The 17,500-nt window shown below is 47.0% G+C and overlaps 1 protein-coding gene across 8 annotated transcripts in view; it reads left to right on the forward strand.

Moving 5' to 3' along the window:
* Rbp6 (RNA-binding protein 6) overlaps positions 1-17,500 on the forward strand; it is a 1,275,347-nt gene that overhangs the window by 690,841 nt on the left and 567,006 nt on the right. For all 8 annotated transcript variants that reach the window (XM_071679107.1, XM_071679104.1, XM_071679103.1 and 5 more), the window contains exon 6: positions 13,734-13,826. In XM_071679107.1, coding sequence (XP_071535208.1) covers positions 13,734-13,826 — 93 coding nt within the window. The remainder of the gene's footprint in view (positions 1-13,733; positions 13,827-17,500) is intronic.

A 17,500-nucleotide genomic window follows, 5' to 3' on the forward strand; every position in this document is an offset into this window, starting at 1 on the left:
CTAGGGCCGTTGGTGGGGAGGGAGGGAGGGGCTGGCTGGCGAGCGCGCGCTAGGGGTGGTGGAGAGAGAGGGGGGCGCGGGGGGCTCTCCCCTCCGGGCGCCGCCGAGCGATCGAATGTGGGAACGGGTGCGATGGAAAAATTGATTTCTGAACAGGTGTTAAGTCAAAACTTTGGGAACTTAAATTAAAGGCACGCGGGAGGGGGTGGGTGGGGGAGGGGGAGGGGAGTGGAGAGGAGGGGGGGTAGGGGTAACTAGCGGAGGAACGAGGAGTTACGTATACTTACACTCTCATACTTGGGGGAGAGGGGAGAGGAGAGGGAGAGAGAGGGGGAGGAGGAGGAGGAGGAGGAGGGGTGTGGGGGTCGTTGGCCATCAAACGCCACTATCTACTCCAGGCCAATTGGGTGATTAGTGATATTTAGGAGACACTTCAGGAGACTTCAAGAAATTCTCTGTATTTACATTGGAATCTGGTAATGGCAGTTTGGGTAAAGTTATCCCCGCTTTCCCCTCTCCTCTCCTCCTCCTCCCACGGCGTCCCCGGGGAATTCTTAATTGTTCCCTCTTTTTGGGATGGGGGTTTGGGGGGGTAGTTGGTGCTCTCGAGTTATTAGTGTTTGTTGTTGAAGTTATTAGCGTTGTTACTGAAGTCATCGCCGTTTCTTGCTGACGTTATTAGTGTGTTTTTTTTTTTTTTATTTTGAGAACTATAATAACTATCAAAGTGCCAGTGGGGGGCGGGGGGGGGCACGAGCTTAGTGGTAGTTAAGGTGTCTGGTTACCGTTTGTGATGGCTGTTTGTGTGTTATGGGTTCGGGCGTTTTACACTCGTGTTGTCTCGCCTCTTGACCTTGTGTGTTTGTATATATATATATATATATATATATATATATATATATATATATATATATATATATATATATATATATTTATATATATATATATATATATATATATATATATATATATATATATATGTATATATATAGATATATATATAATCATGACTAAACATATGTATATACACGTATAAACACACCTTAGCTTACTACGTTAGGTGCTCATTTTATATCAACCAGTCTCACAGAGAGGGAAAGTGAACAGCTGGGTTGTCTGTGAGCCGGGTTGTTGCTGCCCTTGTCCAGGATTCGAACCCGGGCACGTTGTAGATTCGTATCGTTAACCGCACCACTACAGAGGATGAAGAACGAGGGCCCAAAAACCACTGCTAACATTTCAGTGGTTCCGCCGACACACAACACTTGTACAAGAGAACCAGGACTGAGGGAGGTAGGAGTGGGTTATCAGCGTGGTGGATCAAGCTGAATCTGTGGAGGGTTAGTGATCGCCTCGGACGTCCGTTGTACAAGTTGCTTGAAGGGAGGGAGGGAAGGGCACGGGGGATCACAGAGAACAAGCGCGCAGGCATGGCTCCTCCACCCACACGTGAACCGGCCACTCACTAATAAGCCAAGGAAGGATATTACGAGTCGAAAAACGCTCGAGAGCTTGTGGCATTCATGGCATATTTCTCTCTCTCTCTCTCTCTCTCTCTCTCTCTCTCTCTCTCTCTCTCTCTCTCTCTCTCTCTCTCACACACACACACAAGCAAATTGAAAGCCAAGAACTGCCTCCCAGCTCGAGCGAGAGAACGAGATCGCTTGACAGAGTTGGAATATGTTTCAACGCGGGAGGGAAAGAGGTGACGACTTAGTAAACATTTTAAGGGACAGTTTCCTCCAGCGTCTTGCTCGCCAGGAGAGAGGCAACACACACACACACACACACACACACACACACCGGGAATGGTAGAGGATACAGACCTCGGCCATACACCAGACTCCCCAAGTCAAGTAATGTTAGAGATTGCATGACATCCTTTCAGTTCCCCCACATCTTGGAGACACGGTGGGCTGAACCCCACATGTTTTGATCACCTGCCAAAGTGAGATGCACCATCTACAGTGTTTTCACCGATGGTTTCTCATAGGTGTGTGTGTGTGTGTGTGTGAGAGAGAGAGAGAGAGAGAGAGAGAGAGAGAGAGAGAGAGAGAGAGAGAGAGAGAGAGAGAGATGGTAGAACGTGTTGCCTATGTTGGGTGTGCCTTCTGTTGCGATGCAGCAGGAACCGATGACGGGGGTTCGATACCAGGCATGACAGGTGATGGGGTTTTGTAGTGAGGAGAGCAGGTGATGGGGTCGGAAAGAGGGAGGACAGGTGACGGGATTTGGTAGCAAGGAGAGCAGGTGATGGGGGTTTGGTAGCAAGGAGAGCAGGTGACGGGATCGGGAAAGAGGGAGGACAGGTGATGGGGTTTGGTAGCAGGGACGACAGGTGACGGCGCTTGGTAACAAGGGAGACAGGTGACGGGGTTCAAATACACGCACAGGACTATTATAACTCAGTGGACGTACCGTAGCGTTGGAGCTCGGCAGACGGGCGTGTGGAGGGAGGAGACGCCGCCATCATCGCCCTCGTCCTCGTCATTAGCATCTGAGCAAACCACAATTTGATACCCGTTCCTCCTTATGACAGACATGTAACCCGACGCTCGGGCTGGTGTGAGGATTAACAGAGTGAGTACAGCGTCGCGGAGGAGGAGGGAAGGAAGGAAATAAGGCCCCCCTTGGTTGAGTACTTGAGGCGTCCTCAACTACCGGACGGGACGGGCGATCACACGGACGCCAGCGCTCGCATGTGTGTGTGTGTGAGAGAGAGAGAGAGAGAGAGAGAGAGAGAGAGAGAGAGAGGAACGACTCCCACGACGTGTCGTGCCGCCGCTCACCCCCGTCGTCGACTTTTACCGGTTGGATGATTATGATCACAAGGGCACATTAAGGTGTCAACCTGATCACGTTTGAGAGGGCGTTGAATAGTGCAGCAGCAGCAGGAGCAGCAGCAGCAGCAGTAGATTTACGAGGGTCAACAGCTGCACAAATTGGGTAGAAATGAACAAAAAAACGGTCGGATGGTTGTGGTGGCACAGCTCGCTCTCCCCACTTCCCCTGGTCCCGCTAGAGCATGTACGTACCCACGCTCCCCCAACGCATACTCCATACCCATCACTCATGCAACTCATACTCTCCCTCTCCTCCCTCCCTCCATCTTACCCATGCACTCATCCCTTCCCCCCCTCATCTTACCCATGCGCCCGTTCCTCATCACTCCCAAACATTTACTCAGTCGTGTGTCACCCCCTAGCGGAATGTTTCCTCAACCTCCCCATCCGTTCAGTCTCCCCATCACTCGCATACTCTCACTCGCCCCTCTCCTCCCTCCTCCTCCTCCATCTCTCTCATGCACTGTCTCTCCCCCATCCTCCTGCTTCCCCCGCCCCCCTCCCCATCCCCCCCCTTGATCCTTGTGGTGGGAGCATGAGCATGTCATTGGAGCATGGTGCCTCCTCCTCCCCCTCCCCCACAGCTCCCGAGGTTAGGGTACTATCCTCCGGCGTAATGCTCCGACCTCCTGCCCTAACGGCCAAACTCCAGTGGCCAGCAAGTTTTTTTTACGTGACCCCGGATGACCTAGAATGACCTCTGATGGGGCCAAGGCTCATCCGGGTCCAGGACGAATTGACGTAGAGTAAATAAATGGTGTGGGAAGAGGAGGGGATGTAAAGAGGGGAAGGGGAAGACGTAGGGATAGTAACAGGGGGGAAATAAGACAGTGTAAGGGTGAGGAGGGAAGAGGGCTTGTAGGAAGGGAAACGAGGGCGAAGCAACAGGAAGGTGTGTGTGTAGAGTAAGGGTAAAAGATGAGGTGAGGGAAGGGGGGTGGGGGGGGAAGAAGGGAGCGGGAGAGATGGTTTCGTCATGAGGGGTGAGGGGAAAGGGAGAAGAGAATGTGTGAGGGATAAGGGTATGGAAAGGGTGGGGAAGGAGGAGTGTGTGAGGTGAGGAAGATGATGGATGTATGAGGGGTAAGGGGAGAGAAGGGAGATAAATATATGAGGGATAAGGGAAGGGGAGAAGTGCGTAAGGGGAGGGAGATATTGGATGTATGAGGGGGAGGTATGAGTGAGAATCTTTTAAGGTAGGCAATTATGAAAGATGTGTGATTGGAAGCAGTTGAAGATGATGCATATGGCAGGGTGATTGAGGGAGAGGGAGAGGGGGAACGGAGAGGCGGGAGAAGACATGGGAGTAATGACGAATAGATGAAATGGTTGAAGAATTGGGCGTAGGGAAGAAGAGAACAGAATAACACTGAGAGAAGAGAGAGAGAGAGAGAGAGAGAGAGAGAGAGAGAGAGAGAGAGAGAGAGTGTTACTTTCTCTACCATCCATACTGTTTACCTCCCTCTCGTCTCTCTTCGCACCCACTTGTTTCCGGGCCTCATCCGCGCATTATCCTCCACTCGTGTGTTATCGCATTTTATCCATCTTCTGCTTTCTTTTTCTTTATTCTCCTGTTAACCCTGTCTCCTATCCTCACCTTCTTATCCCTCTCACTTTCCTCTCCGTCTCTCTCTTTCTCTCTCTCTCCACAAAACCCCCTTCTAACTTATTCCCTTCCCCACTCACTCTCTCCCCTTCCCCCACTCCCCACCCCCCATCCCACTCCCCTGTGTCTCATTTAAGTCCCCGTCGGCAATCTGGGTCGAGGTTGTCTCCGCCGCCCTGATTTTTACGCCCCCTACCTGCCTACCTTAGCCCCAGACACGTTAAGAGCCCACTTGGGGATTTTGCATAACTTACCTTAAGATGCTAATGTATTCGACCTGTCTCCTCCCGCTATTGGCTATGGATAGCTGTCGTCTCTATATATATATATATATATATATATATATATATATATATATATATATATATATATGTATATATATATATATATATACACATATATACTCCTTTCTTATCCAGAGGGAAATGAAACACGATAAGTTCCCAGGTGCATTTTCGTGTAATGATCACATCATCAAGGGAGATACAAGAAAGAAATATAACTGTCAGTTGATCTGCAACTAAGGGACGTAACTAGGACGCCATTTGGTAAACATTTGTGTATGTGTGTGTGTGTGTGTGTGTGTGTGTGTGTGTGTGTGTGTGTGTGTGTGTGTAAAGGTGGTATGTTCTGGCGTGGAGGATTGGTTGGAGACATACTGCCTTACGCCTGGCTATTGGAAGCCTGCAGTCCGAGTGATTAGGTCTAATGCCTTGATTAGGGTTTCGCCCTGGAACTGTATATTTCTCTTTTTTTTCCCCACCCCCGGCGGATTCCAGCTCTCCCAGGTTCCGGTAGAATTGTAGGCAGGTTTGGAATTGTAGGTAAAGTTGCCCCGGGATTAGGCGGATGAAAGTATCATGCCTCTCTCTCTCTCTCTCTCTCTCTCTCTCTCTCTCTCTCTCTCTCTCTCTCTCTCTCTCTCTCTCTCTCTCTCTCTCTCTCTCTCTCACGCACGCACACACACACACACACACACACACACACACACACACACACACACACACACCAGTGTGAGTTGAGATTTTTTTCATCTAATATCAAAAAATCTTTGTTCTACATCAAGGATTACCATGCATTGTGTTCAGGTAATGGTAGAAGAAGATGTATCAGAACACGTATTTGCATAATTTTGGGTAGAATTTCATTTTGATTTTTTCTTTTCTATTTCTTTCTCTGTTGCCTCACTGTTCCTCACCGCGTGTGGGTCAAGGTGACTTGGCCCATGTCCTCAAGTATATTGCTCATTTGCATCGTCGTAAACTCCATTGATGGAGTACGTCTCACCATCTCTGTACTCTTATCATCATCATTATCTTTATCAGCAGCTAAGTTACCATCACCTTATCATCGCAGCCTCACCCTGTTTAGAAGACATGTATTGAATATGGAAAACTAAAAGGGGAGGGAGCGGGGTGCTGAAAGTCCTCCCCTCTCTCGTTTTTAAGTTTCCAGAAGAAGGTACACAGAAGGGGGCCAAGGAAAGATATTCACTCAAAGGCTCAGTCCTCTGTTCTTAACGCTACCTCGCTAACGCGGGAAATGGCAATTAGTATGGAAAAACGAAATATATATATATATATATATATATATATATATATATATATATATATATATATATATATATATATATATATATATATATGGGCGTAAACACGAATGCTTTTCGTGACCCATCAGGCTATTAAGTTCAGCGAAGGGTTTTATCGCCTATACTGCCATTTCCCACTTCGAATTCATTTCCCTCTGGGCGTAAAATAGTGGCGAGGTGACGAATGTGGTTCATAACTGTCGTAGGAATGTGCTCTTGTAATTGAAACTGTTTATCAACGGTGTCACCAAGAATTATACGCCGATGTACCCGGTGCGGGGAGGGGACGGTGCATTCTAACCGAGTATAATGAAGATATATTGTGATTCGGCGCAGGTAACGATGGTCGGGGCAAACATATCGCGGTATTTACAGGTATGTCATCCATCAGCGTACTCTAAATATGTCCAGGTGCGCCGGGGGGGGGGTGTTGCGACGCGTGCCAAACGTATTGCTCGCGAGATGTATATGATGGCTGGCCTGTCCAGTTGGCCGGGGAGGCTGTCCTGGCTGGCCGGGGAGGTTGTCCTGGCTGGCCGGGAGGTTGTCCTGGCTGGCCCGGGGAGGCTGTCCTGGTTGGCCGGGAGGTTGTCCTGGCTGGCCCGGGGAGGCTGTCCTGGTTGGCCGGGGAGGCTGTCCTCGCTGGGCGGGGAGGCTGTCCTGGCTGGCCCGGGGGAGGCTGTCCTGGCTGGCCGGGGAGGCTGTTGGCCGGGAGGTTGTCCTGGCTGGCCGGGGGAGGCTGTCCTGGTTGGCCGGGGAGGCTGTCCTGGCTGGCTGGGGGAGGCTGTCCTGGCTGGCCAGGGAGGCTGTGAAGTGATGTGAGCGACCTCACATGTAAGGGGCGCGCAGTGAAGAGTGCCACGTCAATCGTGGTTTATTGGGTTTGATATAGCGGGTTTATATATACGTGTGTGTGTGTGTGTGTGTGTGTGTGTATGTGGTCGCTGTAATGGAGATTGGGTAGCGATCAACGGTGCTAATTAGTTTAACAGATGTATGGGTTTAAAAAAAAATATATATATAGATAGATAGATGTATATATAGGACGTGTCGTGCGGACATTATTTGATTAATATATAGGATTTATATAGAGTGATATGGCCTCCCTACGCTACGAGCGGAGGGGGTGTGTTGAGGTTACACACGTGGAAAGACATAAGTGGTACACTCAGCCATTCGAGGAACCATACGGAATATATTGTGATGATGAAAATGAGTTATTGCTTACTTGAAAAAGATGTTAAGAAAAAATCCCCGGCCATGCCTGTGTTACGTTCAAGTGGTGTAATTAAGATTTATTGCAGTTTGTATCACCTTGTCAGTTTATAATTTAGTTATTTTCAAATATAGACTTCAAAGGATGTGGTATAGTTAAGTAGCTTAGCGGATATATATATATATATATATATATATATATATATATATATATATATATATATATATATATATATATATATATATAATCTTGAGTAAACATTAGAGACAGTCTTCAAGGATACGATATAGATATATAGGAAGTAGTTAGAGAAGATTATAGTCTGTGAGGATGTGGTATAGATGTGTGGGTGGTAGTTATAGAAGATAACCTCTATGGATATGATATATATAGCAAGAGAGCGGAACATAATGGAGATATAGTTTCGCTCAAAGCGATCCTCTCCCTCTTAGCTTCGTCACTTTTCCCAAGTCGTCAACAGTGCTTACATGGTTCATATTTCTTTTTTTTTTTTGTGTTAGCCTGGATGGGTCTCTCTCTCTCTCTCTCTCTCTCTCTCTCTCTCTCTCTCTCTCTCTCTCTCTCTCTCTCTCTCTCTCTCACACACACACACACACACACACACACACACACACACACACACACACACACACATAGTGCTTGTTGGGGAGGGGACATACCCGTTCTTATCTGCCGCTGTCTGATATCGAGAGAAAGGCAGCCGAAACTATATGAAAATGCATGTAGGAAAACACATTTTTTTTATTGTTGTTGTTGTTGTTGTTGTTGTGATCCCTATGATGCAAGATATCGGAGTGGTGCGGTCATTGTGGAGGAATCTTTAGTTCGTTGCTGAGTTTGTGTGTGTGTGTGGGGGAGAGGATATCCAGGAAGTGTAGGATTTTGGCAACAGTGGGGAGGGTGGCACCCAGACTTGGCACTGATGTTGACAAAGGTGGTGGTGATGGTGGTGGTATTGGGGGTGTGGTGGGGGTTAGTGAGTGAGGGGTGGTGGAGGAGGTTCTTCTCCTCCTCCCCCTGGAGCAGAGAGAGAGAGAGAGAGAGAGAGAGAGAGAGAGAGAGAGAGAGAGAGAGAGAGAGAGAGAGAGAGAGGGTGGGTGGGGAAGGGAGAGGGAAAAAGGGACCGTGTTAGGGGGTAGGGAGAGGGAGGATGGAGATGGTGGTGGCGATGGGGAAGGCTGCTGACGACGGCTAAGGGAGCCATGCCCATTTCCTGACAGCTAAGGGGGAACATTTTCCTGAAGACGTATGGCTTTTCCCCCTTCCTCCTCCTTCCCTTCCTCCCCCCTCCTCCTACTCCTTTCCCCCTCTTCCTTCCCTTCCTCCCCTCCTCCTACTCCTTTCCCCCTCTTCCTTCCTCCTTCTCTGCTGCTGCCTTTCCTCCTTCTGTCGTGGTTATTGTGATCTTTTGTGTTAAGAGGAGATGGGGCTCGCTACCCAGACGCTGGAACACGGGCTCCTTACACACACACACACACACACACACACACAAACACACGCGCGCGCGCACACACTGGAAAAGCAAGACGCACTTCATGTGCCATATGTTGGGTAGTGTCGTCCTTATGTATGTGTTCGAGCAAGGATTTTTTTTATGATTGATCGGGATATAGTGAACTATGTATGATAGTCATGACTCGCATAGAGTAGTTTGTTTATGCACATGTGTGTGTGTGTGTGTGTGTGTGTGTGTGTGTGTGTGTGTGTGTGTGTGTGTGTGTGTGTGTGTGGAGAGAGAGAGAGTACCACAAGTTAAAGAGTCTGGGGCCTTCCTTCATTCCCTCCTTCCTGCGTTCGTGTGTGTGTGTGTTGGGGGGGGGGAGTGTGTGTAGCCAATCTTTTTCTCAACTTCCAAGTGGAATCCTCCCCCCCCCCTCCCTCCGTGGCGCCCATATCTGGCAGGGAATGATGGAGCATTGATGATACCACATCTGATGGGGCATTGATGATACCACATCTGATGGGGCATTGATGATACCACATCTGATGGGGCATTGATGATACCACATCTGATGGGGCACTGATGATGACACATCTGATGGAGCATTGATGATAACACATCTGATGGGGCATTGATGATACCACATCTGATGGGGCATTGATGATACCACATCTGATGGGGCATTGATGATACCACATCTGATGGGGCACTGATGATGACACATCTGATGGAGCATTGATGATAACACATCTGATGGGGCATTGATGATACCACATCTGATGGGGCATTGATGATACCACATCTGATGGGGCATTGATGATACCACATCTGATGGGGCATTGATGATACCACATCTGATGGGGCATTGATGATACCACATCTGATGGGGCATTGATGATACCACATCTGATGGAGCATTGATGATACCACATCTGATGGGGCATTGATGATACCACATCTGATGGGGCATTCCATCGTGTGGTCTTGCTGGTTAGTAACCATTACTGACACTGGACTGTACCGGGGTGGACCAAGCGAGGCCGAACTGCGTACTTGTGACTGCAACATTCTGGTCGGCCCTCAGTGTGCTCACCTGCGGTTTATATGAATGTAATAACTCAATGTGCTCACCAGCGGTTTATATGAATGTAATAACTCATGTTCTCACCTGCGGTTTATATGAATGTAATTACTCATGTGCTCACCTGCGGTTTATATGAATGTAATTACTCATGTGCTCACCTGCGGTTTATATGAATGTAATTACTCATGTGCTAACCTGCGGTTTATATGAATGTAATTACTCATGTGCTAACCTGCGGTTTATATGAATGTAATTACTCATGTGCTCACCTGCGGTTTATATGAATGTAATTACTCATGTGCTAACCTGCGGTTTATATGAATGTAATTACTCATGTGCTCACCTGCGGTTTATATGAATGTAATAACTCATGTGCTAACCTGCGGTTTATATGAATGTAATTACTCATGTGCTCACCTGCGGTTTATATGAATGTAATAACTCATGTGCTCACCTGCGGTTTATATGAATGTAAATAGATCCATTAATGGATGGTAATTGAAGAACCTTAAAATGTGTTACATTCGTGGCCCCCAAAACGGGTGGGTGGTAATTAGGTCGTGGACTGTGATTAGGGTGGAAAAATGAGGAAGTTATAATTAATTTTCCCTTCACGTCATATAGTTAATTTAGGGAATTAGCGATGATCACTCCGTATTTACGGTAGAAAATTAACTCACTTGAAAAATTGATTAACATACCGAACTAATGCTCGGTGATTATCCCAAAGGTAGAGAGAGAGAGAGAGAGAGAGAGAGAGAGAGAGAGAGAGAGAGAGAGAGAGAGAGAGAGAGGAGGGGGTTAGGGGAGGAGGTAGGAGTGGGCGTAAATTGGTGACTGTGGGCGGCGTGGGTTTGGGAGAACGGGCGTGGGTTAAGGAGAGTGGGCGTGCGTTAGGAAGACTTTCCGTGGGCGTGCGCGCCACCTGGGTTAGAGCAAGCAGTTATATGGTCGTGTGGAAGGAATCTGGAGATACTGGTACTTAGAAAAAAGGGAGCTAGACAGTCATGTGTGTGTGTGTGTGTGTGTGTGTGTGTGTGTGTGTGTGTGTGTGTGTGTGTGTGTGTGTGTGTTAGAGATAAGAGATACCAGAAGGCTATAGAACGCCTCAACAGAAGTTAAGACATCTTAGCAGGGTGTAGAAGTGGCTGATATCCTCTGTGTACGTAAGGAGGCGGGAGGAGAGTTGGGTGGGAGAGTGAGTGGAGGTTTTTGAGAGGGAATGATAAGATAACCACACCCAAAATGATTGGAAACCCCCCCTCCCTCACTACCCCCTCAGAGAAGATGTGGACACGAGTTCCTACATTTAAAGCAACCGAGGTCACTTTTTTTGGGGGGGGGGGCTGAGGTGGAGCCGGAGATCGGAGGAAAGTTTCATGATTAAGAGGGGGAAAATCGCCTCTAGACTCTTTTAACGTTAGGGTGTCGGGCGGGTAGAAGAGACGGGAGGGAAGACAGGGCACCTCTGGCGAAGGTTGGTGGAGGAGCGGGAGGTCCCTCGGAAGGTGTGAAGTCCCCCTACAAATAACAGGGTTTGGAGGAGGAGGAGGAGGAGTAAAGAGGTTCTATCAGACAAGGGTGGGGTCTCGCCGAGTTGATGGGGTTTGCAGGAGTGAGGGGATCCTTTTGAGGTGGTCTTGATCCCTATGGAGGATAGGCCTGTGGACTGAAGGTACGCGGGGAAGGGGGGTTTATGGTGGGTCGGAGGGAGTAGGCTGACCTTGCCCCCCCAAAGGTTATTCGTAAGCGGGTCAAGGGAGGAGGATAGTGGACGAAGGGGGAAGGGGTATATAACTTGAGGGGTCAGGGGCTTCGGGTGTTCAGGTGAGTTGATATGGGTCCATGTTGAAAGCCAGAGGGCCTGTGTAAGAGAGAATTGAAGGTGGCTGGGGATGGGTATGTTAGTCGGGTCAAGTCAGGTCATGGGGTCGGGAGCGGGAAGCCCCTCTGGAAGCGAGCTAGGGCCGGTCATGTGTGGCAGGAGGGAGGGAGAGCAAAATGGACGTCTCATGCTCCACCTGCAGGAGAGAGTGGCCGCTCGTATAAAAAGGCTTGTCGGCCATATAACGTAATGAGCGAAGAAACGTGTAGACTCACGAGCGACCACGCCCTGTGCCATTTTCTTTTTATGTTATCTGAGATGGCGCAGGCGCTGAGTGCCCTAATCAAGGCCATCTCGTATATGATATGATATGATATATATATATATATATATATATATATATATATATATAGATGATAGATAGATAGATAGATAAATACATACATACATACATACATACATATGTATGCTAGCCAGATCCAAGTCCCACTATGTCCACCAGTCCCTAAGGGCGGATGAACAACGGGGTTGACTGCGTGGACCGGCTGCCGCGACCGGGAGGTTCGAACCCCGGGCAGGCCCGTGCATGCGTCCACGCTGATCAGCTCCACCACGAAGGTCTTCCATTCGTATGCGTGAGGCTTGGCTCACGGCTGTGCTGGTAGGGTAGCCACGTCCCCCCGCTGGTAGACAGTGGCTGCATGGACATGTGTGTGTGTGTGTGTGTGTGTGTGTGTGTGTGTGCTGCCCCCATGACGCATTCGCGTAAGGGTCGCATGAAGCAGCAGTGTTCATGATGAATATATTTCCCCCCCACTGCTACTGTGGGAAGATGTCAGACGCTAACCACAAGGTAATCATCATGAAGAGGGGAAATACGGTTGTGGGAAGATGTTATTAAGTTGTTAGATGAGGCTATAAACAACTCATAACTTACCCTCGCGGTTGTATCGCCCCGGTGTCAGTGTGGACGCGTGAGAATGGTCAAGGTAATAGAAGTTAGATGAGGTCACCTTCTCTTTTGTCTTTGAACGTAGTGTGTAAATTTATGTGTGTGTGTGTGTGTGTGTGTGTGTGTGTGTGTGTGTGTGTGTGTGTGTGTGTGTGTGAGTAACTAACATTCCCCCTCATACCCACCTCCCTTGAAGCCAATACTGGACAAGCGGTCGACCCAGCTGGCGGGGAACAGCAGCAGCAAGGGGTTGGGGAAGGGAAGGAGGAAGGGTGGGTGGGTTAAGACGAGTTCCCCCTCCAAAAAAAGGCCCCCCTTGCCTAACACTACACCCTCCTCCCCCTCCTCCTTGCGGTGTCTCCCCCCTCCCCCTCGCACATCTTCAGCCACTGTAAACAGTTTAAAGTAATTGTAAATAATTTCCAGATAATGGACGAAATGGGTGATTCTGACCCCACCCACCCCCCTCCTCTTGGGACGGGCCAGAGGAGGAAGGGAGAAGGTGGTTGGGAGGCGGGGGAGTGGGTCGGCGTAAGGAAAGCGTAAATAGATCCCTTTGCGTAGCAAACAGTTCGTCGGGAGGTAATCACTGGGCTGGGGGGGTAGGGCTGGCGGGTGGAATGCCCAAGAACACCCCCCCTGCCTGTCATGTTCCTCCTGGCTTAACCCGCCTCGTTATTTACTAATATATATATATATATATATATATATATATATATATATATATATATATATATATATATATGATTCACTCGTGTGTTATGTTCATGTGTTTGTTATTCGTGTGTGTGTGTTCTTGTGTTATTATTATTGTTTTCTTCATTATTTTCACCCTATTCGTTTGTACATTATTGATCCTCCTTTCATCTTTAATTTCTTTTGTTTTTTTTCTTTGCCTTCCTCTTCGTTTTCCTTTGCTGTTTCTCTTGCTCCTCGCCTTCTTCCATCTTCTATTCACATCTCTAGTTCTTATCTTCATTTAATCAAACTCCGTGAGCTTACTCATGATTAACTCACTCATGCCTCTCTCTCTCTCTCTCTCTCTCTCTCTCTCTCTCTCTCTCTCTCTCTCTCTCTCTCTCTCTCTCTCTCTCTCTCTCTCTCACGCACACAGATGGTAACCCAGCCCCGCTCTCTCTCTCTCTCCCCCACAGATGGTGACGCGCACCAAGAAGATATTCGTGGGCGGACTGTCAGCACCCACAACGCTTGAGGACGTCAAAAACTACTTCGAGCAGTTTGGCAGGGTGAGTACTACGAGCCATCTCTCTCTCTCCCCTTCCTCTCTCTCTCTCTCTCTCCCTCCCTCTTCTTTTTCCTCCCCAACCCCTCAGCGGAGCCAAGCTCCCCAAGCTCAGCTCCCCAGGCTACACAACACATCCCCCCGCTACCCCGCTCCTCCCCTCCCAAGCCCCCTTCTCTTCTTGGCACTGCACGGTCGCCGAAGACGGTCGTTCTCCTCCTCCCTTCAGTCGTGTATGGATGGTTAATAATAGCCTCCCTCAGTACTTATTTGGTTCAGTCCGGGTGGGTTTAACTGCCCTGGGGTTTTAGGGGGGTTCGGTCTCAGTGGTTTTAAGTGTCCTGGGGTTTTTGTGGTTCTGTCTCAGTGGTTTCTAGTGCCTTAGAGTTTGGAGTTCTGTCTCAGTGGTTTTAAGTGTCCTGGGATTTTTGTGGTTCTGTCTCAGTGGTTTTATTTGACTTGGGGTTTGAGGGGTTCTGTCTCAGTGGTTTTAAGCGTTCTGGGGTTTGGGGGGTTCTGTCTCAGTGGTTTCTAGTGCCCTAGAGTTTGGAGGGTTCTGTCTCATTGGTTTCTAGTGCCCTAGAGTTTTCTCTCATTGGTTTCTAGGTGCCTGGGATTTCGGCTTCTGTCTCAGGGTTTCTAGTGTCGGGCTTGGGTTTCTGTTTATTTAGTTTCCAGCGTCTGGGGGTTTCCGGTTCAGTCGTAGTGACCTATAGTGTCTGGGACTTGAGGTCTCTATCCGTATGGTTTCTAGTTTCTTGGACTGTGGCTTAATTTTTGGCGTTTTTTTTTTGTATAGGTTTTAATTTTGCATTTTTTTGGATTAGTTTTGGGTGATTTTTTATGTATAGGTTTTTAGACCCAGTTTACATGTTGTACTTTTGGTTTTTATGAGATTTTTACAGTCAGTCTGTGTGATTTTGATTATATGTGGGTATTTAGTCATATATGAATATTTGTGTGTGGTGTGTGTGTGTGTGTGTGTGTGTGTGTCCATGTATCATGTGATATACTGTAATATTTATGATCTTGTACGAGTTTCGCCTCAGAGAACGAGGAGGTGGCCATTTGCCCAGATCGCTAATCGAACGTCTATTGTGGCTACGTGAACCAGGACGGAACGGCATGGCCCACAGTGGTCCACAGTGGCCCACAGTGGTACAGTGTGGCCCACAGGGGTACAGTGTGGCCCACAGGGGTACAGTGTGGCCCACAGGGATACAGTGTGGCCCACAGTGGGACAGTGTGGCTCACAGTGGGACACCGTGGCCCACAGGGGTACAGCGTGGTCCACAGTGGTACATTGTGGCCCACAGGTACAGTGTGGCCCACAGTGGTACATTGTGGTTAGCCATGGTACTGTGAAAACCGGATTTCTACATGTTTGTGCCATACTTGGTTTGCATACTCTCTCTCTCTCTCTCTCTCTCTCTCTCTCTCTCTCTCTCTCTCTCTCTCTCTCTCTCTCTCTCTCTCTCTCTCTCTCTCTCTCTCTCCAGATGAGCGTATTCATGAATATTTCTTTTTTGAAATAAACCTCAATTATTTTATTTTTTTGTTAACCGTCTTATTGGACGGGGGTATAATAGACCACCCCTCCTCCTTCTCTCCTTCTTCCCCACCCTCACCCGTTCCTCATAATTTTTCTTTTTACCGTTCAAATTATTATTATTATTATTGTTATTTTTTTTTATAACGCTAATGAGCGAGTTTGGGATAAAGGAAGATTATCAGATAAACTAAATGAAGCTGTCCAGTCTCGTCCCCCCTCTCTCCAATCCCCACTATGCTACCGCGTCCATGATTGGTCATAGGATTATCAACATTACTCGTGATTGGTCCTTCGTTGATCCTCGTCGCCTCTCATTGGTCGGTTGGTTATCGGTGGATTTCCCGTCGTTCGTCCGTTCGTTGGATCATTGACGTTTACCTTAATTGGTCTTTTGATTAACATAATTAGTCGTGAATAATTGAGCGATTATCAGCGGGTGGGGTTTTTTTTTCGGAATTATGTCCTCGATTATATTTTTTTTTTCCTGATTTTTTGCTTATCAGCATTTTTTTTTCTTATTTAGTTATCCTCACTCGATCCTCAGAATTACTTGTGATTAATGACAGAATTATCAAGTTTGGTCACGATTAGTTCTATAATTATCAACCCATTGTCATAATTCGTCACAAGATTTTCGATTATTATTTTTTTTTAATTGTTAAATTTATTGTTAATGGCTGTTCTTGTTCATGACCCATTTTCGTGAGCAGTCTCTGGATTATCACCATTCTCTTCCCGATTATTTGATCGATTATCAATGTAATCTGATGCTTGGGTCGTTGGATTATTATGATAATTCACGTCTATTTCGCCTGATTGGCCTTAAAGACACAACATCTGTCGTTCGTAGTAGATGCCATGTTAGAAATGGAATTACATTTTGTATAATTAATCCTCGAAGTATTTGATTATATTACGTGATTGGTCGGTTGGTAATTACATTTTTTTTTTTATCCCACGATTGCGTTAGTAACATTCATTGTTTTTGATTGGTTATTGGGTGCTTACCATCTTCATTGATTGGTCGTCTGGTGTGGCCAACACCACCCCTTGATTGGCCATTGGGTTATCTACCTTCTCTCCTGATTGGTCGCTGGGAGACCAGCATTTTTCTGTAATTGGTCATTAGGTGACTAACATATCCCGTGGTTAATGAGTGATAGATAGTTAACCGGGCGACTGGCCGTTAAGTGATCAGCACTCTCCATAATTGGCCATTTGGTGATTATCAGTTCCCATGATTGGTCCAGAGAATATTTTTTTTTATCTCGTTTATCTCATTTATACGTCTTCCTTACCATGGAAATAAATGAATTATCATTTCTTGCCAGTTGTCGCCTTATGTCTCATAAGAGTAATGTGACTTAGTGTATAATCCTGTACGTGTGTATGATTATTATGACGAGAGTAATTTTCATGTAGTGATTATTTTTTTTTCTCTTAAAAGGGAAAGTGAAAGTGTATATAAAAAGACATAATTGCAGGTAGGAGCATTAGTGGAGCGTTCTGAATTATGTGATGATTATGATTGCGAAATGAAGCGCTGGAGGAATTATTCTCCTGTATATATATATATATATATATATATATATATATATATATATATATATATATATATATATATATATATATAGAGAGAGAGAGAGAGAGAGAGAGAGAGATTATTTTGAGTAGAATGCGTAGAATGAATAATCGCAACTTCATGCAGTTGTTCCATGTTGTAATTGCAATTACGATTATACGCGAAGCGTGGCATTATTTTTTTTTTAGTAGTTATTTATCCCTCAAATAACTGGACGAATGTTGTGTGTGTGTGTGTGTGTGTGTGTGTGTGTGTGTGTGTGTGTACAGTACTGAGTTATTGGGATCATAATTCAGAGGGTAATTATTCGGTAAACACGTCGTTGAGGAAGAGGACAAAGGGTGTACACTGGGAATTTGTTGTGTGGTAATAATGCCGCCCAGTTGTCTACTACCGTTAAACATTACCGTCTCGTCATGTTCGCATGACAGCTGGCGCTATGACCATCGGGAAATGCTATGACACCATGAGATTGGGACTGCCTTTCTGAGCTCTTTTGTCCTCTCTCTCTCTCTCTCTCTCTCTCTCTCTCTCTCTCTCTCTC

Source organism: Panulirus ornatus, chromosome 29, assembly GCF_036320965.1.
Source record: "Panulirus ornatus isolate Po-2019 chromosome 29, ASM3632096v1, whole genome shotgun sequence".
NCBI classification, from domain to species: domain Eukaryota; kingdom Metazoa; phylum Arthropoda; class Malacostraca; order Decapoda; family Palinuridae; genus Panulirus; species Panulirus ornatus.